The 26,738-nt window shown below is 44.9% G+C and overlaps 1 protein-coding gene across 1 annotated transcript; it reads left to right on the forward strand.

Moving 5' to 3' along the window:
* Positions 1-7,851: 7,851 nt before the first annotated feature.
* Positions 7,852-14,754, forward strand: LOC136466965 (zinc finger CCCH domain-containing protein 15-like). The gene is made up of 2 exons (XM_066465508.1): positions 7,852-8,879; positions 13,052-14,754. The coding sequence occupies exons 1-2, from the start codon at positions 7,998-8,000 to the stop codon at positions 13,163-13,165; spliced, it is 996 nt and encodes a 331-aa protein (XP_066321605.1). The 5' UTR covers positions 7,852-7,997; the 3' UTR covers positions 13,166-14,754.
* Positions 14,755-26,738: the final 11,984 nt, after the last annotated feature.

Here is a 26,738-nt window from a genome sequence, read left to right on the forward strand (position 1 = left end):
AAGAGTCAGCTCTAACATCCGCCTGTCACCTGTAATAGGGGGAAATAAAACCCTGACTACTCAATTATACTCAGCAAGACTTACCCGACAGGAGGAAGAAAAAGACTCCAAGGGTATGCAAGGCTATCTGGCTTGTGGATTTATTGCATCTACAGGAAGCATTACTAAGCTTACATCCTTATATTCAATTTTATTAGCAGTCAGCATTAGTTCATTAACTAACCATTCTATGTAAGCACATGTGCTACTTTCAAGCGGTGGTAAGCAATCAGAATCATTTTACCATCTTTCATCTTCCAGTTCTTACTACGGTGCTAGATTGTAGACAAGTCGTACCGGATCACCCGACGACTCACAAATCAATGTGCCCAGCTGGGTACCCTAAAACACACGCCCCGCTTGTACCCTAGGCACAAGCAGGACCAATCCACCACTCTCTTGTCATGGGGTCCAGGTCCCTGTCCAAACTTGGACTCTAAGCCCCCGCTCCTAAGTCCTGAACTCAGTGCGGTGCTTAGACCTCCACCATCCCCACCTCCAAATAGTGGGTCCAGAAAGAGCCAAAACCTATGACAAGAGAGCAACAAGCCTTCCCTGAGCCCATACACAAGTATGTGTTCAAGATAATAAGTCTGTGACCTGCCTAGAACTCAATGCAACGGCTGGTCCTTAACCGACACAGGCGGAACAAATGCAATCTGAGCCTCGCTCGACTGCCAAACCAAGTCCAGATCCAAAGTACCATTCCGCCCGGTCTCCAATTATCATTCATATATATTCTAGGTGATAATAATATAGTAACAACAATAATATATTTTCTATCTCTCGCGAGTGACAGCCAATCACTCGACTTCTATCGGAGTCCTGTAGCATAGCAATCTACACAGTCCTGCCATACTAGTAAGACTCATAGGATGAAGATATACATATGCAAGTGGGTTTCATTCAACTCCTTAAAACTTAATGCACAAACATATTATAAAGTGCAGAAAAGTAGGGGTTATGCAGCAGGGCTTGCCTGGGTAACATATAACTAAAAGTTAGTATTCCATCTTAGTGACACGATATCCAAAAGTACCATCTCACAAGCAACTCCCGATGACTCCACAATCCATCATCGCCCCTATTATGGTATGCAATGCGATGTAGAGATGATGCGACAGTTAATTAATCAAGGCAACAACAACTCTTAAAATAGAGTACATAGTACGAACTAACAAGCTAGCTCTAAGGACTAACGTACTAATCTATGTATCAATATCGTCGAGAAAGGTGTCATTTCCCAACAAGTGTTTTAGTTATACAATTCCAAGGTGTTTCTTTATTTCATTCTATCGATTTAATCTTTATTCGAAATAGGGCATCATTATCTATCTAGCAAACTAATTATTCTGGAGCTACAAAAATTACAGTGAGCAGCTAATAATATTAGGAATTTACTATAAAATTTTTAGAGTCAACACTATCACTGTTTTATCACAAAAATTCCCACAAGTTTATGTCTTAACAATGTTAAGCATGTTAAAATAATTACAGCAAACCCTAAAAACATACAGAACCTATGCGAACGAAATACACTATCAGATAGATCATGATTTTAGAAACTTAACAAAATTGGTTTGGCATTTTTATGATTTTTCTATGATTTACTATGAATTTTGTAAGATCCCTATTTTGGTAGAAAAAGAAAAAGACCAAGAAAAGGAAGAGGACCGCTTGGGCCAATACTGGCCCAGCTCAGCCCATGCGCAGCGTAGGCGCGACGGCAGACCGACAGCGTGGCTCGGCCCATAGGTGCACGTGGCCTACTAGCGAGGCCCGGTGGTAACAGGCGCGGGCGGCCCAAGCGGGCAGGCAGGCCACAGCCTAGTGCGAGCAGGCCGGCCCACGATGGGGAGCCCAGTGGTGGCGGCACCAATTTGCGCCGAGGCCCCTGTACTTCTTACTATTTCCACGCACGGTTCAAAGACACTATTTAGCACTATTTACTTGAGTCAAGAGATTCACATTGGGGACCCTAGAAAAATTCTATTCTTACCCCCACGGTCCTTCTCTTCCTCCTCACAACAAAGCATGGCAGGGGAACCGGTCGATGGCCGATTCGGCATGGTGGGTGGCCGACAATGATGGAAGCGGTGCGCAAGGGTAGCGAGGGTGTCTACCACTCCCATGGGTGTTGGCGACATGGCCAGGGGCGGCTCGAAGCACCCTGGCCATGCACCCACGCGGGTAGCCGCTTCGGCGACGATGGCGCGGCCACGGTAGGGCGCTGCAACGGAGATGGAGCGGCGCGGGGAGGTGCGCGGACAACAATCGGATCCAAGCCTAACCGCGGCATGGATCGAGGCGGGGCACAGCACGGTGGCCACACGCAGTCGCGACAGGAGAGGTGGCGTGCTAGACCCAGCGGGGAAAGATGGCCAACCACGACAGGGCATGAATGAATCGGCTGGCGGCAGCAGAGATGCTGGCGATGGCACGAGCCGATGAGAGGCGATAGAGCATCACTGGACTCGCACAGCTCCAAAGGGGCACAGTTCGGCCACACGAGCCCGTCGCGGTGGTGCGATACACGGCGGCTCGCCAGCACGGTGAAGGCCGACGAGCACGTGCAGGACACCGAGGAGAGCGAGGTAGAGGTGGTGAGGCAGGTGGTCGAGCATGGAAAGGCATTGAGAGGTGGTGAGCTCGAGCCTCACGGCGGGCATCAGCAGCAGGGCGGCCCGGTTGAGGCATTCGGGAGGGGCAGTGCTGTGGGGCTATTGTCCAGTGCAAGCCGTGGGGCTCACGCGTGCTTGCGTGCACACACGAAGGGCAGAGCGATGGTGGGTGGATCCATAGCGGGTGCTTGGCTCAGCAGAGACAAGCAGAGGTAGATAGAGGCAAGCAGAGGCAAACAGAGGCAAGCAGAGGTAGAGGCCGAGAGAGTGAGAGAGAGCAGAAGCGAGGATAGCAACTCGATCATGGCTTAATGGCGCACGAGGTTGCAGACAGGCAACATGGCAAGGACACGGACAAGAGCAGAGCCATGTGCTCCCCTCGGTAGTGGATGCAAGGACAGAGCAAGCCATGGTAGGTGAAATAAATGGCTCACGATACCACTCCAAAGAGCTCCCAGAGCCGCTCAACTGTGACCGAACGCGTCCGGTGTGGCTGACCGGATGCAAACCTGCGTTCGGTCCTCTCTGGACCAACACCCACGCCCCACGTCACCTCGACCGAATGCTAAACAATGATTACTCTGCGTCTGGTCACTGCTATGACCCAGAGTTCGGTCAACACTGCCGCGCCTAACCAGAATACCGGACGCATCCGGTATGGATATCGGACGCGTTTGATCACGATGGGAAGATACCAGACACGTCCGGTCACCCCGTGACCGGTGCATTGAACCCCTTTTCAATTCTACCATCTTTACCCTTGGTCAAATGTGCCAACCACCAAGTGTATCACCTTGTGCACATGTGTTAGCATATTTTCACAAATGTTTTCAAGGGTGTTAGCACTCCACTAGATCCTAAATGCATATGCAATGAGTTAGCATCTAGTGGCACTTTGATAACCGCATTTCGATACGAGTTTCACCCTCTTAATAGTACGGCTATCAAATCTAAATGTGATCACACTCACTAAGTGTCTCGATCACCAAAACAAAAAAGCTCCTATAAAGTTTCACCTTTGCCTTGAGCTTTTTGTTTTTCTTTCTTCTTTTCCAAGTCCAAGCATTTGATCATCACCATGCCATCACCATCATCATGTCATGATCTTCATTTGCTTCATCACTTGGATTAGGGCTACCTATCTCATAATTACTTTGATAAACTAGGTTAGCACTTAGGGTTTTATCAATTCACCAAAATCAAACTAGGGCTTTCAACAGCAGAAAGATGTTTTTTACACCAACGGGTAGTGGCTTGTGTGGGAGTACTTATACTTCCCCAACTCGTCCATTCTGGCTCTCTTGCTCATTTGATCAGTTGAGGCAACCATTTGGAGTTCAAGGGAGTGCAAGAGCCTAGTAGGGTGATTAAGATTTGTTAATCCAAGATTAAGGACCTCATTAGTGCATAGGTAGTAGCAAGTGTGCATCCACCTTTCTCATTAGGCTTTCATGGTCAAGTGAGAGTTTGTGCTTGTTACTCTTGGTGATCGCCATCACCTAAACGGCTCGATGGTGATTGGAAGCTTAGCAATCATCCGGTGGTGATTGTGGATGACCCAACTCGTCTTTGTGAGCGATTGTGGGCGATTCACCGCATCGGAGAGACAGAGAATCAGACCATAGAGAGCACTTGGTTCTTGCACGGATCGAGGGGGAGCTACACCCTTGTGCGGGTGCTCCAACAATGACTAGTGGGGAGTGACGACTCTCCGATACCTCGGGAAAACATCATCGTGTTCCTTTCCCTCTCTTTACTTTGAGCATTTATATTCTAGCATTTACTTCGTATCTTTGTATTCTTAGAATTACCATGCTAGAATAGGGTTGGAATTTAGGGTGTAAAATTTTTATGCGGTAGAACAAATAGAGAGCACTATTAGGCATAAGGGTTGAAATGGACTAAGCGGTAGAACTTAATTGTTGCGAGAAATTTTAGATTAGCCCAATTCACCTCTCTCTTGGGCATCTTGATCCTTTCACGGGAGATGTGCCCACGCCGCTGCCATCCACTAGGGAGAAGAAGAGGAGGCTCGCGCTCGCCCAGGACGAGAGGGAGGAGAGGAGAGAGGTGGGAGGGAGGCCGCTCACTAGAGAAGTGGAGGCTCACCGCCATCCTCTCGCTCTTACTAGCCAGGCAACCAAACAACAGATTTGCTATGCAGGCTTAGCTTAGAGCAACTCCAACTGTTTGGTTAAAATTACTAGCCAAATTTCATAGTTTAGCTGTAAAATAGAAAACTCTTCAAGAAAAGAAGAGGTCTGTGCAACAGCCTTGCTATTTCTCATTAAGGGATAGCCAACTTTCTATTTTACAAAACCAGATAACATATCTTTTGGAGTCTACATTTTACTATATAAATTCTAAAACAACCTCCAAAACAAGAATAGCCTAGCTGTTGGAGTTTTCTATACAGGCGAACCAAACAACAACAGATTGTGTTGCTGGAGCCAAACTTAGACTAGCCTTTTAAGCTAGGCAAGGCTAGCCCACATAACCAAACACACCCTATATTATCGGGAGAACTTGTTGAGACATCTAAACAAATACTTCCTCTATCACAAAATACATATTCTCTTTTCTTGAGAAGTCAAACGTTATTAACTTTGAAAATATTAATATTTATAGTGAGATGCAAAGAGGAGTAAGGTGCAGTGAGATGGCTGACGCACAAAAAACACGTAAGAGAATTTTTCCCTTTTTTTAATATTAGGCATAAAATATAGATTTAGCTCTACATGGATTTTGGTTGTTATTTGAACTGACAAAATTGTTCGTGTGTTGCAATGAGGTTACATATTTTGGTTCTATATATGACGACGCTGTTAGAAAAGGTTGTCACGCAAACTTATAAATTTGCATTGTTTTAAGTTGAATTTTGTATTTATTCATTGCCAGTATCAAATTGTCGCGCAAGAAATTGTACACGGACATGCTTGCTAGTACATCATGTAACATCTTATATGTATCGTCTGAACACTATGACAAACATTGCAAATACACCTTGTATATAACATGGTTACTTTGGAAAATCCATAATACATCATGAAAAATCTTAAAAATATTATATGAATATCGAAAATTTCAAAAATATTATATGAATAGTTTAGAATACACCATGTAATATCTCATCAATAATATAAAAATAATATAGAGATAATTTAAATTACACCTCATAAATATTGTGAGAACAACCTTATTAAATTATAGAAAAATAGTTCAAGTAGATATTACCGAAATATTATAGATACAAAAATGCTATGAGATATATACAAAAATACAAAAGACATGTTTTTAGACAGAGGAAAATAAGAAAATCTAGTTTCAGATGAATTTTATTCATAATATTCGTGTATAATAGTAGAAAAAAGAATACACCATGGATACCAATGAACAACCTAATTGCACCACGTAACATCTCATTATTACTATATGAACAATAAAAAATATATCATGGAACATCCCATGGATACTACGTGGGCAACAGAAAATATACCATGGAACATCTCCCAGGTATTATAGAAACATTACAAAACACAGAATATATGGAACTTGAATAATTTGGGGAAAAAACCTTAAGAATACTAGAGAAACAACCTGTAATACATCATGTAACATCACATGAATACTAGTATAACGATAAACAAGAATACACCTTATAATTACTATGTACTATATTGTAGAAAATGAATATAAAAAAATTCATGGATACAATAAACATATAATATGAAATAAAAGAAAAATATTAGCCAAAATTAATAGAAAACAAAACATAAAGAAAAAGAGAGAAGAAAAAAGAAAAATAAAAAAACCATGTAATAGAAGAAAATAAAAAAGGAAAAAACATTCCATGGATACTACACGGACAACTTAAAATACACCATATAATATCTCATGAATATTATGTCAACAATCAAAAATACATCGTGGAACATTCCATGGATTGAACAACCCATAATGCACATGTGACATGTCACGAGTACTGTAGAAACGCTATAAATACAGCATGCATCTAACATTAATACTTTGTGAAAATTTCAGAATACATCATGGAATATTTCAAGAATAATATGAGAACAATCCTTAATACATCGAGAAGCATCCTACAAATACTATAACGATAATTCAGAAAACTCCTTGTAAATACTATGAGAACAGTTGCATTATATTATATAAAAAATAGTTCAAGTGAATATAAAAAAAACCCAAGGATGCATGAGAATATGCTATGAAATAAAATAAAAAATAATCAAAAGAAAAAAGAAAACAAAATATAAAGGAAAGAGAAAAAAGAAGAAACCACATAATTGTGGAAAAAAATGAGGAAAAATCCCATAGCAATACTGTAATATCTCATGGGTGCTTAGTGAACCATCAAAAATACATCATGGAGCATCATATAGATACTAGATGAACAACCAGAATCATCCAATGAACATTTCACATGTATTATGGGAACATTGCAAATACACAATGTATGGAACAAGAATAATTGCAAAAACAATCTAAAACACATAATGAAACATCTTAAAATTGCTATGAAAACAATTCATAATACATTATAGAACAGGTTGTGGACTATAGAAAAATAAATAAAAAATAAATGAGAAATAAATGAAATATTTAATTAGAGTAAAATAAATAGAAACAATAAGAGAATTTTAAAAATAAATTTTTTTCAAATTGAACAATGAATGAAAGAGGAAAATATTTCTTATAATGGACTAAAACATGCAGATGAGATGGGCCTTTGTAGCCCCTTACAATGACTAAAGGTCTGTTTTAGTAATGAAATCGGGCTGTAGCACTACTGGATCGAATTATATACGTCTAAAAAAGATTGTAACGTCATCGTCTATCCAGTGATATCAAGTCTTGATCTATGTTCATATGTCCGCGTCCGATATGATTCATCCTCTACACGGAGCTCATGAGTCCGTGTCCTACCGGATCCCGATACAAAGACTGAATCCACGTGCAAAGTCCTTGTAGCTTACGCGTCTGTTTCCGATTATGGAGATTCGGTTGAAAAGAAATTGTACCCCTAGGGGAAAAAAAATAGAACAGAACTGGGGTGGTCGGTGCGCTGCTGACTGCTGACTAGTCGGACGTGGATCCAAGCATCCAAGCAAAGTATCCAGGTGGAGAGTCTGACATGTAGGGTGGTTAGGCCCGGCCCACGAGTACCCGTATCGAAACGGGCTACGATTACCAAACCGACCTGGCTCGGCTTTGCTTTTTCCAACACGCGTTGGAGCGACGGGTGCACTTATCAGGAACGGACAGGACTACGGGGCCAATCCCTCCCGCATCTTCGATCCAAACCCTACCAAATCGATGGCCGACGGCGGCAGCGGAGAGCCGGGGGCCGGCGGTGGGTCGGCGCCGGTGTGCACTTTCGTGAGGAAACCACCCAAGAACATGCGGAAGCGCCCCGCCGCGCCCGCGGGATCTGATGACGACGACGACGACGGCGGCAGCAGCGCCCTCGCGGCTGCGCGCTCCAAGAAGGGGCCGCCGTCCTCAACCGCTGGCAAGCTCGTTTTCTCCACCGCCGACGCCTCCTCCGAGCTGCGGCGGTTCCAGTACGAGTCGTCCCGGACGATCCAGTCCACGGACAGCCGCGCAACCGCCGTGCTCGAGACGGAGACGGAGTTCGACCGCGACCCGCGCGCCATCCGCGAGAGACAGCTCAAGCAGGCCGAGGAGTTCCTCAAGAAGAATCCCTCCGGTGCCTCCGCCTCCGCCTCCGCCTCCGCCTCCGGGGAGGTGTACAAGGGGATCCACGGATACACGGACTACAAGGCTGGGTTCCGGCGGGAGCACACTGTGTCTAGCGAGAAGGCCGGCGGTTCGCACGGCCCGCTCCGGGCGGCCGCGCACATTCGCGTCTCCCAGCGGTTCGACTACCAGCCCGACATCTGCAAGGACTACAAGGAGACGGGGTATTGTGGTTACGGCGATTCCTGCAAGTTCATGCACGACCGAGGGGATTACAAGTCCGGGTGGCAGCTCGAGAAGGAATATGAGGAGGCGGAGAAGGCCCGCAAGCGGCGCATTGCCATGGGTGGTGGGGATGGGAGTGATGATGAGGCAGCAGATGAGGACGAGGATGATGAGGAGGCACTGCCCTTTGCCTGCTTCATTTGCCGGCAGCCATTCGTTGATCCAGTGGTCACCAAATGCAAGCACTACTTTTGTGAACATTGCGCTTTGAAGGTATGAATCAGTTTGGTTTGCTTCTTGTATGATTTCCATCTGTAGAAGATCTAGTTATCCACCTGCTTGCTTGGGTAGGCTAATAGTTTGTGGTCCCAATAATTCTGGACAAGAAACTTTTTGAGACTCAACATTTAGTTGAGCTGAAACTGAATTTACTTAAGACAATAGTCAATAGGAGATGTTTTCACAGGATGAGAATCACACATTGGATTGCGGATTGTACGAGTATATGAATTACTTTCACAAATTTAAGCAACTTTCAAGGATATAGTGAAGATAAATCTTTTATAAGGTATAATCTGCTTCATCATCAAACCACTCTCTATGGATTGATCATTGCTATTTGGTGTACTGGATGTTCCACCAAATAGCACGCACCCTTTGCTTCTTCACACTTCTGCACATGATTCCAGCAAGTTGTTACTCCTGCCAGATTGAACTTTTGAAACCATAATATTTGTCAATTCTGTTCTGGATGTCATTCCGGTTTCCTCTTGGAACAGAACGTGTCAGTACAGGTCCATTTCAGTGTTATATGTATTTACAAATTAGTAAACATTTATATGCACTAGTGAGCCTTTTGTGTTCTGAATCAGTCCAGGACTCCAGGGCCTGACCATTGCCACCAACATGGGCCCAGTAGATAGCATTGTAGCTGGTCCATGAAGCAGGCAAGCAAAAGCAACCGTAAATGCAAGAAGCTAATAAAGCATCGATCCTTTCCTTGTTGCCTTATCCACTTGTTCATTGTACCCAGAGAAACAGCTGAGGCTGTGCCACCGCAGCAGGTGTGACTGCTGCTTGGCTTCTGTCCCGCGCGGCCAATGCTTGGCTGGATGCGCTGTCTAGCTGCTATCCCATCACACCGTTCTTTGCTTTCAATGTCTATATACCACGAAAGCTCACTGATGCCAATGCCTTGATGTAGTTCCTTTTCCTTCATATGTAATTTCTTGTTCTTTTTCAGATCTTAAATTAGATGTTTCTTGATCAATATTCGTGCTCGAATAAACAAAGATTCTTGATATCTTCCTAATTCCTACTCAATGGATCCCTCTTTCTTGATTTCTTACCATTGGCGAAAGCTCTCATGATCTTCAGCCTCTGCTTGGTCATGTGTGGACTGTACCGGGACAGATGGTCTGTTGAATACCGTCCAGAATGGGTGAGATTGACTGGATTAGCCAGAATCGACTGAGATTAGGGCCGGTACTGGGTGATGTCTCTTCTGTGCCAGTTTAGGTGGCAGAACGAGATATACTGCCTGTTTCGTCTGGTATTGGAATGGAATTGTTAAGATTAGTTGACATTGCCCTTTGTATGGGATTTTCCCCCTCCCTACTTTTCATGACAATCCTATCCACTTCTGATTAGTTGACATTGCCTTTATTAGACCAACCTACATGAGCTTCCACTTTCTGCACTCAAGGGACGCATTTTTGAACTCCCAGAGGTGGTGGATCTTCATTATTTTCATGAGTCCAGTGAGTTAGCTTTGAGCTATCCACACAAGTGATCTCATGATCAGTGTTATCAAGTCGTCCGATTAATCACGATTACTTGGACTGATCGGTCCCATGACTTTGATTATGTCCACCAACTCGATTTGTCTGACCAGTTTCCATGTCGTCTGACTAATTGTTGCTTAATCGCGATTAGCCATCCAATTAGGATGGAAAACAACTAGCTTTCACGCTGTGTATTGGCTGCCTGAGCAACTGGGTTGCGGTTGGCGGGTAGGCTGGTAATTTGGCCCATTAGGTTTTAGAATATATACTGTTCAGAGCAGCCCAGGAGCAGGATGTTGTCTGTCGTGTTTGGGTTTACTTGCTTTCCAGCAGCTGCTGCCGCTGCCGCCACCGAAGCTTGTGGGCTGGTTCACATCCCTGCCCTGACCAGACCCTGATCCCTTCCACAGATCTCCATTGGCTCCTGTTGCTACCTGGTGCCCTGAGCAGACCCTGATCCCTTCCACAGATCTCCATTGGCTCCCGTTGCTGCCTGGTGCCTGCCTGCCTCTGCTGGGCGCAACCATTGCTGGAGGTCGGATCCTGTCCCGAAGGCCAGAAGCAGTGCCAGATTCTACCGCTGCCCATTGGGTCCCTTCTTCCAACATGAAAATGAGCTCCTCCACTGATTCTCTAGCTCTACTGTTGCTGCTCTAGCTCTACTGCTCCTGCTGTTCTTGCCTCATGCTCTGCTGCTGCTTTCTGCTTAGTGATTACATACACGTATACCTGTGTGGTTGTGATGTATGTGCAAGTGTGGATAAACAGCCAACTGGCCATCCAATCACACAAGAATCTGTGCCCTAGTACTTTTAGACTCTTGCTGCTTGCGTTGTACTACTATATAGTACAACGTTCCTGGAATATACAGGATGGCTATATGGATGACCAGGACCAACTGGCTAAACAGGCTGGTTGACAACTAATTGTGATTAGTCACCTGGTTGGTCCCATGTCAAGCCGACTAGATGATTTCACGATTTGATAACAATTGCTCGTGATGGCAATTCTTCCTAGTTTGGGACAATGCCTCATACATTGTTTTGGGTATGGAAGGAGCAGTGATCTGTTTTCAAACGGAAGGTTATGTAACCTCTTTTCGTTGCAGAAGGATAGAAGGACTTATAGTTTACAAGCAAAGGCTGGCTGGATTAGACAACAATGCAAGCCTTGAGACCTTTTGGGTCACCTTTCCATTAAAGACAGATGGTCCAATTGGCTGTGCAAGAAGCCACTGCCAATAATCTTAACCTGTCACTTGACAAGTTAAATCCATCCATCTGAATCAGAAGAGGCACAGGCAATCATGGCTACCATCTAAATGTTGCCCACTTGTGCTCTGCCTCCAAGCCTCTTTCCTATGCATTTCTGCAGAATGAGAAAGCCATGTTTTACTCTTATTCTTATGTTTGGATTCAGGAATAGTCTTGCTGATTGAGATGTACTGTTAAACCCTCAAATCACATGTTCAGAGGAACTCCAATTGTAACCATCTGCTGTCTCTGAAGTGCAGACCAAGTCAAGTGACACTTCAACATAGAGATATTTTATTTGAATCATGCCTGAGTGATATTATTAGAAACTAAACAGAATAGGGTGTATGAACATTGAAGGAGGTATACATTTACAGAGACTTCAAACATATTTTGTTTTCACCATTACAGAAAAAAACCTTTGCTCATTAAGGAGTCACCTCCTCATCCTTTTGTCTTATATCAATCCTGTACAAAAAGCACATGGAAGTTTATTAGGATGCACTTGTGTTTTTTACTCATATAAATCCCAATTGAGCAGTTGCACACTAATTGAAGAAGAAGGGGTACCAAACTAGCAACCATACGGTACAAATAATTAAGGTTTGAGAATCTTATATACCTTGCAAGGGCCAAGTGCAGAAGTCTCCATCTAGAGGGGTTGTGTGGGTACATCATGGGGGTGATGAATGCATTGTGGAGTGTATTTGAGATGTACCGTAGTATGTGTTTTGTTGGTGATGTGAAACAATTTGGATTTGTTAGTTTTTTATTTTAGAGAGCAGAACTATTTGCTTATTATAAAATTTGTATTGAGGTTACTGTAATTTTAGTTTCCAGGGCATCCAGTACAATGATTGTGGAATAGGCATGCCAGGTTTAGTGTGATTCAGTTTTTAGAGAACAGAGTATTTTGTAGCTCTATGGAGTGGGACTGTGTTAAGTGTGCTTGGCAATAAAACTTATTGGCAGAAGATATATGAACCAGAAACCATAGATGCCATTGTTATTACAAAACATAAGTCAGATGCCATTGTTATTGTTAAACTCCATTTTATGAGGCTAGAGTAGAACTGAAGATTGAGGATATAAATGATAGGTTGAGAATTCCTTATTGTATTAGTGCAGATTAGAGTTGAAGGTTTGGACTCTTCCAGAAAGATTTCTTTATCGAGAGTTCCAGACCCCTTGCGCAAACTGTAATGTGAAATATTTGGATATTGGATATGTGAAATTAGCTGTCGATCATGTTTTTGTTTTTGTTTTTATTTTTGGTTGAATGCTAGTTCCGATCTCAAATTATTGTGCTTCCTTGAGATGAGACTGACTTGTATATTTGTACATTATAGTTTTTTGATCATGTTCTCTGTGGTAGACCAAACTCTAACAATTTTCTTCAATATTTCAGCACCACTCGAAGAACAAGAAGTGCCACGTCTGCCTCAAACCGACAGGGGGCATCTTCAACGCTGCACAGGAGATCCGCAAGAAGATGGCACAAGACAAGAAGCAGCAGGAGTAGGAGAGCTCGAAACACCGTTGCTAATTTAGCTGTGTTGTACAAACGATGATTGGTGTGATAACTAAAGTCCGGTATTTTCGCCATCAGAAAAATGAGAAGAAAAGGTAGATCAGGACCCAGTTTTGAACGCTTACATGAATGAACACATTCAGATCCAGTCCCTAGTCCCTACCCCCAGCTAGTCCAACTTGCTGTTGTGTTCATGTCTCGTCGCCTGCCAGTTGGTTTGGTTCCTAGCGATGGGCAGAGCTCCAAAGGTACAGTGCTAGACTGCAACTGTGTTGTTTGTTGCAGGGCACCAGAAGATCTTACCTTTGATACAGCAGCAATCGTGTCGTGCAGCCTGGCTTTGAGAATTCCCGGTAGGCTTTGCAGCGAGCGTGCTGGGACTGCTGGCCTTGGTGCCTCTCTGGTCACGCCTTTCTTTCCCCTCGTCCCCCATCCGTTTTGTCGCCTTGAGACATTCGTCCAGAGACCCAGCGATTCCTCTTGCCTCTTTGGCTGCTGCCGCCTTGTTTCCATGCGTGATGATGCGTCCACGTCCTGTGCAGTAGGATCATGAGGTGACTGGCATGAACTTTGAGTGATGAGAGGAAAAAAAAATCCAATTTAATAAATCAATATTCGTCGGACACCTAAAAGTACCCAGTGCAGAGAGCTCCCGCTCTGTGCGGGGTCTGGGGAAGGATGTTAGTGGTAAGCCTTACCCTCGCATGTGCAATGCGAGGAGACCGCGACTCGAACCCGGAACCTTCCGGTCACAGGCGGTAAGACTCTACCGCTTGCATCAGGCCCGCCCTTCGTCAGACACCTAAAAGTATGTTGTCAAAATTTCCCCTCATACTCTAATTCGCCCCGACTTTTCGTTTGTGGCCGTTTCTCTCTTGCTCATGCACGCTCGTCCAGACTCCACTTAGCGGCTCATAGTTTGCTACCTTTCTCCTTTGAATCTGGTGGTCGCCAACCGTCTCCAATGCCCTATTACCGGGAGGCCATGACACCGGTCTGCATCCGCACTAGTTGTTTTCCCATCGGATTTAGCCATTTAGGGCACCCATGGAGATCTATGCCGGTGTGGGCCTATACTCCATGACTGGCTGAACTCGACCTACCAGCATCATGTTTGACCTTTGGTCGCTCAATCCCAATAGCGGGCCCCTTTAGGGTTTGTTTGTTGAGCTTTGGCTTCTGAAAAGCTGCTGTGAGTTATAGACGCTAGAGAAGTTGCTGTAGATTGTGAGCTCTGAAAAAACTATAAGTTGCTTGGTTCAAACAAGTATAAATCTTACCTCCTATCTCTATTTTTCTTTAAACAACTATGAAACAACTCTCTATTTTCACTATTTTAAAAAACAAAAAGCCAAAAGTCAAAAACAGAGTCCAAGTCGCTTTTAAAATTGTACTATCTAAAAGTAGTTGCTTCTGAAAAAGAAACGTTTAGTTTCCACTCCTTTTGATTAGCTTTCGACTTTTTAGAAGCAAAAGCAGCTCTCAAAAGCCCAACCAATGACACTTTTAGTGGCTCAAGCCCCGTCGTGTGCCCCTCTAGACGTCCTGCTCTAGCTGTGCCCCTCTAGCTTCCCTACCCCGAGCTAACCGAGCTCGTCCTTAATATGTATTGGTTTGTCGCTGTGCCTAGCCATCTTGAAGATGAAGAGGTCAGAGAAGGGAAAAAAAAGTTAGAATAAAATACTGACTCATTAACAGGTGGGTCTCACTTGTCATAAAAGAAGTAGAGGCTATGATTTGATAGTGAGTTCTGGTCAGAAAATAATGCATGTATAAATAGGAGGATCTGCAATAAAAAAAATCCAAGCTCTAATTTAAGGTGTTCCGTTCAAGTTGCTCCTACCCTTTCAGCTTTCCTCACCAGCTTACTTATAACCCGTTTATGTGAACAAATCCAAGTTCAAGTTGCTACTACGCTAGGTGAGGATTGGACTGGCAGAACATGACATGGCATCCTATCTCTAGTCTCTACTCGCCTACCACGTTTCCTCCTGCATCTGGTCGTCGTTCACCAGGACGACATCATGCGGTGGTGGTGGAAGCGGCTACCCAAGGTGTTGCGCCATGGGTTTGACTCACTCCTGCTCCTCGTCGGATGGCTCCTATGGAAGGAAAGAAACGCCAGAACGTTCAACTGTATCGCTTCGTCACCGGCGCAGTTGCTTCCGGCCATCGAGCAGGAGGTTACGCTTTGGTGCGCAGCTGGGTTTAGGCAGCTAGGAGCGCGTGACGAGCGGCGCCATTCCGCGTGAATACGTAGCTCCTAGAGTCACAGAATTAGTGCACTGTAATCACAATCACGTGCGAGATTACGAAGGGATAGGACAAGGGCTTTGGTAATCTTAGGTTTACCATATCCCGCACTTTTGTAAGAAAACTTCTTAATCCTGCTTAATGAAAAACGTGCCAATGCACGCTCTTGAAAAAAAAACGACCGCCACCTGGCAAACTAACAAAGGGCTAGGCGAACCGGTATATCAAGCTACAGTACGATGCCAAGGAGCGAGGAGCGGAAATAGACTTTATGGTGCTCCCGTATAGTACTATCATCCGGTTGATGCCCATGGGTGAAGTCATCGTTGCTAGCTATAGGTTATAGTGACCTAACATTGCAAGTTCTGCAATTGCTTCGCGTTAAGAACCGGGAGTGCTCCACACATTGTACTCTTCTGCAACATGACTGTCACGATTCCGCGAGGAACCGAGACGATAACTGGAATCGGAATTGAGACTGGGAAGAGCGAGAACAAAGATTGGGAAACAGACGAAGTCGAATTTGATTCAGAGAAAAGTTCAGGTTCTGTTTCGATGCCGTTTACAACCGGTTACAGGGCTTTATATACCTCAGCCCGGACACGTCGTTACAGGCGTTAGGCAGCCGCCTTAACTTCCCAAGCTTAGCCACTAATAGTCTTGCTAACAGAGCTAACAGAATCACCCGTCGCCGCGGCGGCTGTTATCAGACGCCCAACAGTAGTCGTCTTCCTTAGCTGTCGCTTGCTGATCCTGACATTACCTCCCCCTCGAAACGCAGCTTGCCCCCAAGCTGCACAAGTTGGAAAGCGGCGACGCAAATCTGAAGCTTCTTCCCAGGTCACAAGAGAATCAGAGATGCCCGACCATTGGACCTTAATCTGAGACAGTACTGATGCTCCTTTCTTCACCATTCTAGAGTCCAGAAAAGCCACCGGCTGAAGACTAGCCACTAGCAGCTTGTTCGGGAGGCCGTAAACGATCGTGGATTATTTACTGCTGGCCGGTTTGGTGTGAGAGAAAAACACTGTTCCCGGCTGGAAATTTACGATCGTTTACGAGCAAGCGAACAGGCTGTAGATTATTAGGTATTGCAGAAATATCCTCATCAACCATCACTGAAGCTGGAACGTGACGCTTTAGCTGTGAAATATGCACTACCGGATGAATTCTGCAATCATCTGGTAACTGTAAATGATAGGCTACAGTACCAATCCGAGCAAGCACTTTGACAGGACCATAGTACCGAAAACTAATCTTCTGGTTACTGAGAGGAGCAACTGATGATTGGATGTACGGTTGCAATTTCAGATATACCAGATCCCCAACAGCAAACTCCTTTTCAGATCGATTCAAGTCTGCATAATGCTTCATCCTGGACTGTGTCCGATGCAGATTGAACTGAATGACATCTTGAAGCAGATTTTGTTCCAGTAACCATTGCTCTAAATCAGGTGCGAACTTCATTAGTAATGCCAAAATGCCTAGGTGGATGTCCATACAATACCTCAAATGGTGATCTTCCCAGGGCAGAATGATAGGATGTGTTGTACCAAAATTCAGCCAAAGGCAACCACTTAGCCCATTGCTTGGGACAAGAGTGAACACTGCATCTTAGAAAGCCTTCAAGGCACTGATTTAATCTCTCAGTTTGGCCATCGGTCTGAGGATGGTAAGATGAGCTCATAAGTAATTGAGTATCAGTTAACCTGAAGAGATCTTTCCAGAGAGCACTAGTAAAAATCTTGTCTCTATCAGAAATGATACTCTTAGGCAATCCATGCAGCTTATACACATTTTCCATAAAAGCCTGAGCCACCTGCACAGCAGTAAAGGGATGTGCCAGGGGAATGAAGTGGCCATACTTAGTATATTTGTTAATCACCACTAAGATAGTATCAAATTTTGAGGACTTGGGCAACCCCTCCTTCGAAGCCTGAGTAGGAACAGGTAGTGGCTGAAGTAGACCAGCAGGCCTGCTATGTTCTACTTTAGCTTGTTGACAGACAACACAAGACTTGATGAATTCACTGATTGTTGATTTCATCCCAGGCCAAGTGAAAAGTTGCCTAATTTTGTAGTAAGTAGCTTGGAATCCAGAATGTCCCCCCCCCCCCCCCCCCACAACACTACTGTGCATAGCTTGCACCACATGTTGGTGGGCTATGGTATTGTTGCCCAACCAAATTCTGCCTTTATGCCTTACAATGTCATCCTGTAAAGTAAATGGACTGGCTGAAGCTGAGTTCTGAGATAATTCTTGTAACAACTTAACAGCCAAGGGATCCTCCAAATATCCTTCCTTGACCCTACTCAACCATTCTGGGTTTGAAACTGCTACAACCATCACAGACTCATGAGATGAACATCTGGAAAGAGAATCTGCAACTTGGTTACTAGACCCCTTCTTGTACTGAATTTTGAATTGCAAGTCCATTAACTTTAACAATGCTTTCTACTGGAGCTTAGTTGTTACCCTCTGATTAGCAAGATGGAGTAAACTCTTATGATCAGTTTTGATGATGAACTCCTGATTTTGCAGATAGGCTCTCCATTTCTCCACTGCCATAATAATGGCCATGCACTCCTTTTCATAAGTGGAGAGGGCTTGATTCTTAGCACACACAGGTTTGCTAAGGTATGCAATTGGATGGCCTTCTTGCATCAAAACAGCACCAAAGCCAATGTCACTAGCATCCGTTTCTAACACAAACTGCTTTTGAAAATTAGAAATTGCCAACACTGGGGCCTTCACTAGAGCTTCTTTGAGTTGCATAAATGCTATTTCAGTAATAGATGTCCACACAAATGGAGATGACTTTTTTAGCAGATCAGAAAGTGGCTTACTGATCATTCCATAGTGCTTGATAAACTTCCTATAGTATCCTGTCAACCCTACGGTACCCCTCAACTCCTTTAAGTTCTTTGGTCTAGGCCACTACTGAACTGTAGTAATTTTTTATGGTTCAGTGGCCACACCCTTCCCTGAGATACAATGCCCAAGATACTCAACCTCCTTTTGAGCAAAGAAGCACTTAGATCTCTTTAGAAAAAACTAATGATCTCTGATGACTTGAAATACTTGCTGTAGCAGCACTAAATGTTCCTCTAAAGTAGCAGAATAAATCAAAATGTCATCCATGAAAATCAACACTCCTTTCCTCAGAAGATGAGCAAAAATTTGATTCATTACTCCTTGAAAACAAGCTGGGGCATTGGTAAACCAAAAAGCCATCACCAAAACTCATAGAGCCCACTGTGTGTTTTGAAAGCTGTTTTGTGTGTGTCCTCTGGATAAATGCACAGCTGATGGTATCCAGCTCTGAAATCCATCTTAGAAAACCACTGTGCTCTTCATCAATTAACTCCTCCACAATGGGCATTGGGTGCTTGTTTTTCACAGTTTGAGCATTTAAGTTTCTATAGTCCACACAAAACCTTCAAGTACCATCCTTCTTCCTGACCAACAGTACTGGAGAAGCATAGGGGCTCTCACTTGGCTTAATGATGCCATTCTGCAACATCTCCACTAACTGTCTCTCTATTTCATCCTTTTGAGCAGGCGAATATCTATAAGCTCTCACATTCGCTGGTTGAGCTCCTGGCAAAAGAGGAATCCTGTGATCAAATGGTCTAGGTGGGGGCAGGGAAGTAGGAGCCTGGAAGATATCATCATACTGCTCCAACAATTGTTCCACCTGAGGTATCATCTCCTGATCTGAAATAGTAGCCACTGCCACACTGTTCTTGAACTGAATATATGAAGTAGGGTCCAATCTCAGTTGGATGCAATGGGTAACAGCTTGTCTGTTTAAGTAATCCTCTGAGAGCTCTACCAGACACTGCAGGGCACTGTTCCATATCATGATTCGACCCTTGCAAGGTAACTCTCTTCCCAGCCATTGTGAATCTCATGATTTTCCTAGCCCAATGCACCCACATAGGACTATGCTCCTCAAACCAGTCAGCCCCTACTATCATGTCAAAGCATCTAAGGGAAAGCACACCCACTGAAGACACAAAAGTATGACCCTGGGCAGTCCATTGTAAGTTGGGAATCTTCTGATCACATACCATAGGACTCCCATCAGCAGCCATTAGGCTCACTGAGGCACAAGACACAGTGGCCAGTTGTAGTTGAGCAGCCAACCTGTCACTGATGAAAGACCCCACACTAATCCACCAAGATAAGTACTATCAGTTTGCCAATATTGCCACAGATCCTCATAGTCCTCCTTCTGACATTCTCCAAAGAACTAGACTGAGACACTATTGCAATGATCTCTTCCTCCATTTCAGTGGGTACTTCAGCATCAAGATCTTCCATAGGTTCCAAGGCATCCAAGATTTCTTCCAATACATGTAGTGGCACCTGAGCAGGACACTTGTGATTGTGACCCCACTTAGCCCCACATTTGAAACACAACCCATTCTTCCTTCTTGTTTCCCAGAGAGAAGCTAGCTTGTCCTCATTCTCCTTAACTGTGACATCGGCCTTGCCTCTATCAGAGTCCACTGACTTGGCCTTATCAAAATTATGCTTGAAAGAATTCTTGCCAAAACTTCCCAACTTCTGTTTTCCTCGGGACAACTCCTCTTCTTGCAGCAAGGCCAAGGCACTAGCAGTGTCAACGTCCTTAGGCTGGTGTAGAGTGATCACCACCCGAATCTCTTCCTTCAACCCAGCTACGAACCTTGTCACGAAATAAGTGTCATCAAAGTTACTGTTGTATAACAGAATCCCTTGTGCCAATTTCTCAAACTCTGCCTGATAGTCGTCAACTGAACCCGTTTGTTTCAGAGCATCAAACCTCTTGAGCAATAACTGATACTGATTCTTGTCAAAACGATTGATCACCAGCTCACAGAGCCTATCCCAATCCAGAATCCTACCCTTCCTCTGCACTGTCTGCAACCAGGCCTTAGCTACTCCTTGAAAGTTCAGTGCCGCAAACCTTGTCTTCAACGAGGGATGAACCGCATACACCTCAAAGAACATCTCGCACTCGTCCCACCATGCACGAGGAAACTCACCATCAAACTTGGGAAATTCCAATTTAGGGAACGGAGGGGAACGTAAATTGGCATGCACAGAGTCATCAAGAGGAGGGGGTTCAGCGGAGATAGGAATATGTTGCGTACCCTTATTGCCGTACTGCGGCCGGGGTCCGAGGAGCCCGCCGCAGTCCTCGCCATGGCCCTTGGCCCGCTCCCCGTCCATTGAAGGTGAGCTCGAGGACGACCCGGGAGCCGCGTTGAGGTCCAAGTTACCCAACGCTGGAGAAGGCTAAATTAGGGGCGGCCTAGCCGTCGTGGCTAGCCTCGCCTCAATCGTGTTGACGCGCAACGCCGCGAGCTCCACCCGCTTGGTCACTGCGTCCAGCGTCGTCGCCGTACCTCGTGCCCTCTCGCGCAAATCGTCGAACGTCGTGTCCGCCCAGTCGCCTGCCAAGTCCCGATGGTGTCCAGCGAATCCATCTGCTCTGCAACATCTTCTGGAACCCTGCGAACTGCTTCATCATCTTGCCAAGCTGAGCAGATACCTCCTCCACCGACTACGCCGTGTCTTTCTGAAACTTCGATGGACCCCGCTTCGGCGCCAGACTCACGACCGATCACCGATTCCCGCCAGCAACCGCGATGTGCACCGACCCGTTCAACCTCGGCTCAGACCTATGGCGTCACACGACTCGATTCACCGAGGCAGTGGCGGAGCTTGCATGAATGGGGGGGGGGCACACGACTCGATTCACCGAGGCAGTGGCGGAGCTTGCATGAATGTGTGGGGGTGGGTGGGTGGGGCGTGGGGGGCAATTCAAAGCTGGGTGGGGTGGGTGGGGCGTGGGGGGCAATTCAAAGCTAGGCCATGTTTAGTTCACGTCGGATTCGTCATCGTCGGAAAACGGACATTGTAGCTACACTGTATCGTTTTGTTTTTATTTGATGATAATTGTCTAATCGTTGACTAATTAGTCTCAAAACGTTCGTCTCGCAAAGTACAACTAAACTATGTAATTAGTTTTTGATTTCGTCAATATTTAGTACTCCATACATGTACCGTAAGTTTGATGTGACGGAGATTCTTCTTTTTGCATAGTGCCAAATTCTGGAATTTGAGGGCAACTAAACATGGCCCTACACTGCTACAGTATTTACCAAAAGTAGTATAGACCATTGGAATTCTGTGGAAAATCTTTGTTTTTTCAAGTTCTATCTATATAGACTGCAATGAACAATTGGAATTCTGTCAAAGAATAATGAACAATGTGCGGATTTACATACTTGTAAGTTGTGATCCACTCATCAGCAACAACAAACATGGTACGAGAGAGGCAGGAATTAATTATATGCATGCAGCGACATGCAAACCTTCAGAGTGATACAGCCGAAGAAGGGGAGGCCAGGACCCAGTTTGGCCCCACATAGCTCCGTCCGTGCACCGAGGTGAAGAATCGCCGATGCCTGCTGACGGGGATTACGAACGCGATCAAGGCAACACGATCGACGGCTTTGATACCACTTGTCACGATTCCGTGATGAACCGAGACGATAACTGGAATCGGAATTGAGACTAGGAAGAGCAAGAATAGAGATTGGGGAACAGACGAAGTCGAATTTGATTCAGAGGGAAGTTCAGGTTCTGTTTCGATGCCGTTTACAACCGGTTACATGGCTTTATATACCTCAGCTCGGACACGTCGTTACGGACGTTAGGCAACCTCCTTAACTTCCCAAGCTTAGCCACTAACAGTCTTGCTAACAGAGCTGACAGAATCACCCGTCGCCGCAGCGGCTGTTGTCGGACGCCCAACAGTAGTCGTCTTCCTTAGCTGTCGCTTGCTTGACTAAATCAATTTGGAAAACTAATTCAACTTCTTGAACTAGAGAAGGGAACGGAGGGGATGGTGAAGATAATTAGGTTCATCAATAAATCGCGCCCAAACACACATAGAGTAAAAACACCTTATCAATCAACAAACACACATTTACATACTTCATAGTTGTCATATTACCTAACATAATAATCGAAGTCCATATTCCATATACTTGACCACCGCATATTGCACATCTCCAATTTCATATATAGCACGCCATCTATATGAAGTAACGCAAGTATATTAGTGTTGTTGAAGGGTCGAGATGACGGACTAGAGGGGGGTGAATAGTCTTTTCTAAAATTAATTATGTCGGCTAACTGATACAAATGCGGAATTAAAACTATCGGTCTAGCCAAGACTATACCCCACTATATATGTTCACTAGCACCTTGCAAAGATAACAATTATGCAACAAAGGTGCCGGGCTAGTTAGAGCTCTCCTAACCAATTCTAGAAGCAAGGTCACACAAACCTATGCCACTAGTACTTTAAGCTACAAGGGAGCTCCTACACATGCTAGTAAGCAAAAGCACAAATCTAACTAAGCTCACTAGCAATGCTCAATAACAAGGCAACCAATGCCTAATTAGAGAGCGCAAAGACTTAGCTACACAAACTAAGTAATATGACTAACAAGGTTACACAAACCAAATTAGCCACGCAAGGGAGCTATTTCTATGCTACACAAGCAAGAAAGTAATTAGCAAGCTACACAAGCTATCTAATTACAAGAGCAACTACACAAGCTTAATATGTATAAAAGTAATTTGCAAGCTTGTGTAATGGGGATGCAAACCAATGGGAAGAACAAGGTTGACACGATGATTTTTCTCCCGAGGTTCACGTGTTTGCCAACACGCTAGTCCCCGTTGTGTCGACCGCTCACTTGGTGGTTCGGCGGCTAATTAGCATCACCCGCTAAGCCCGCACGTCGGGCGCCATAAGAACCTACCCCTTGAGTGAGGGTAGCTCAATAACACGCTTTACTAGAGTTGCTCTTCGCGGCTCCCGCGGGGCGAGCACAAGTGCCCCTCACAAGCACTTCTTCAGAGCGCCGCACAAGCTTCTTGCGCGCTTCGACGGAGACCACCACCAAGCCGTCTAGGAGGTGGCAACCTCCAAGAGTAACAAGCACCACCGGCTTGCAACTCGATCACCTAGTGCCACTCGATGCAACCTCACGATGCAATCGCACTAGAATCGCTCACTCACACAATCGGATGATCACTATCAAGTATATGTGTGATGGAGGGCTCCCAAGCACTCACAAGCATGGACACTAAGTCCCTTGAGGTGCTCCACTTCAGCCATGGCCGAAGGCCACTTCTATTTATAGCTCCAAGGGCTAAACTAGCCGTTACCCCTTCACTGGGCAACGGTCGGGCCGACCGGACGCTCTGGTCATGTTGACCGGACGCTGGACCTCAGCGTCCGGTCGCCCGCAGACGGCCACGTGTCCTGGTTCCAACGGTCACTTGACTTGACCGGACACAGCAGCTTTCAACTGACCGGACGCTGAACCCCCAGCGTCTGGTCGTTTCCAGTAAGGTACCGACCTCGACCCGACGCGTTCGGTCACACTTGATCGGACACAGCCAGCGTCCGGTCACACTCTAGCTTCTGCGTCACCGTACGTCAGCCTGACCGGACGCAGCCTGCTAGCGTCCGGTGCATACAGATCCAGCGTCCGGTCAGTTGACCGACGCCAGCATCTTTGCGATTAACTCGTTTTCACTTCTAACTTCATCACCCTTGCTCCAATGTGCTAACCACAAGAACTTGCATCCGGCGCGATAGAAAATAGGCATTATATTTTCCCGAAAGCGCCGAATCCCCCCCTGCAAACACCTACCTCCTTTGTAAATGTGCCAACACCACCAAGTGTACACCACCATGTGTATGTGTGTTAGCATTTTCACAATCATTTCCCAAAGGATGTTAGCCACTCAACTTATCACGCCACTCGATCCTAGCGACAATGCAAAGTTAGATCACTCGAGTGGCACTAGATGACCGATATGCAAACAAGTTTACCCCTCTTGATAGTACGGCCATCTATCCTAAACCCGGTCATAAACTTCTCTACACACCTATGACCGATGAAATGAAATGCCCTAGGTTATACCTTTGCCTTGTGCATTCCATTCCATCTCCTTCAATGTTGATGCAACACATGCACCAACACGATCAACAATGATATGATCCACTTCATATCATCACATGATCATATTGGTTCATCGATCTTGACTCTACTTGCTCTTCACCGTTGTTATCGTCCATCGGCGCCAAGTCTTGCTCAAGCTTCACCGCCACGCGGTCCATCACTCCAAAGCCTTTGACTTGCCCTTCACGCTTGCAACCGGTCCATCAAGCCAAGTCTTGTCTTGATCTTCTCCACCTTGATCACATGACTCAATGTCATGTCTCATATGCAATAAGCTCCTTCATCATCACATGTGTGAGCTTTGCAACATCTCCAAGCCATTTTCACCTCCATGGCATATGTTGCTCATACACATGTACCTGTGGACTAATCACCTGTGTATCTCACATAAACACAATTAGTCCATCTAGGTTGTCACTCAATTACCAAAACCAAACAAGGACCTTTTAGTTGTGTGCTCCCCTTTGCTTCACAAGAACAAGGAATGATCTCTGCCATAGATGACATACGATGAACCATTTGGTCCTGGATTCGTATGCACATAGACCATATAGCCTACTCCCTATGTCAGTAAACACCTTCCACAATAAAAAGGGTCTATACGACATTTCCTTCACAAATTATGATATGAGGTGCTTCCCTACAGGATGCCAAAATATGTGTTCTAGAACTTTCTCCCCTAGCAGGCATGTTATTAAAGTATATAATGTCTGAAGGTATCTCTCTTTTGTGCTACACCAAAGACAAATACTAGCTATTGGCCTAACAATAATAATAGTGATGAGTGTATTCATCTCACCACTTGCATATTACTACCTTTGTTTATCAAAAGTCCTACACAGATCACAGTTAAGAATTGCTAAACATCGCATCATTGGGTTGTAATTGACATAGTAATTAATCATGGAAAAGAGTGATATGAACATTAGGTTTTCAAAAGAAACAAAACTATCATATTTTTGTGGTTGACGAACTAGCTATTGACGAGGCACATGCTAGCTATATGCTCATTTGCTTAATATATCCTAAATCTATTAGACATCTTATATTTTATAATGGATGGAGTAGTACTAAAATATTTTGTGATTATAGTTTATAAGGATCATGTGCTCTATGCATGATTATATATGGTTTTGGTGATTTAGATGAATACACAAGCACTGAGTCTAACATGATTGTTCAGATGTGTTAGATAGGTCATAGGTGAAAGTATCTAGGCCCCTAGTTGGGGTTCGATGATTAATGACTACACAATTGTGATTAACATATATTTTGCAGAGACAATTTGAGTTAGGTCACAATATTGGTGATTGTTTAGGCAATCGATGATTTTCATGCCCCTATTGATGAAATTCATTTTGGTTTTCAAAAGATGGACGGCAAGGTTAAAAGCAAACTAGTTCTAAGTGTCAATTAGAGTTGGGAGACACTTAGAGTAGTCTAGGACTATGTTTTCCTTTGGTCATACTATAAAGGAGGTATAAACTAGTAGCTTGATATATGTGAGTATAATAGTTTAGGTGTGGTGCACACTTATCAAACATAGCACTAGGTAGCTGTGAGAAGGCACAAGAATCAATTGAAGTCAACCTCATTCATAAAGGATTTGAATTGGAAGTGAATTGGAAGTGAACTGAGGGGTTGACTGAGCATCGGACCATGGTGTGACAGAGTCGTCGGACCATTGGCTTGGGTCCGACGCTTACTCGTGTCATTGCCAGGATGCAGCTATGGTTTGAAGGACTCAGACCTTGGCCCTTAGATCCATCAGACCATGCGCCGCTGGTTCTGTATGCTTGGGAATAGGATCATTCTAGTTTTTGTTTGGTTGGAGGGATAGAGTTATTCTAGTTTTTTGTTTGGTTGGAAGGATTTAACTAGTGGGATGGAGTGGATGAGAGTTCTTAACATCGTTAGACAAAGTAAAATGTGGGCCCACTTTCTGTTATCTCATATTGAAGTCACCATCCGTAGTTCCGCACCGAGGAGGTTGCCTGCGCTTGCCGACGGAGGCCGTGTCGAGGACCTACCACCGACAGAGGCTATGTTGGGGACCCCATGCTAGGGATGGCCACGCTAGGGGACCTCCATGCTAGAAGAGCCCACGTCTAGGGACCTCAGCACCGATCGAGAAGGCCACGTTAGCGCTGAGGAAGCCACGGCAGTGGAGCCTATGCTGAGGCCACGCTACGACCTCCGCATCGAGGAGGCTGTCTGAAAGGATCAAGATGCCCAAGAGGGGGGGGGGGTGAATTGGGCTAATTCTAAA

The sequence above is a fragment of the Miscanthus floridulus genome, chromosome 7 (assembly GCF_019320115.1).
Source record: "Miscanthus floridulus cultivar M001 chromosome 7, ASM1932011v1, whole genome shotgun sequence".
NCBI lineage: Eukaryota > Viridiplantae > Streptophyta > Magnoliopsida > Poales > Poaceae > Miscanthus > Miscanthus floridulus.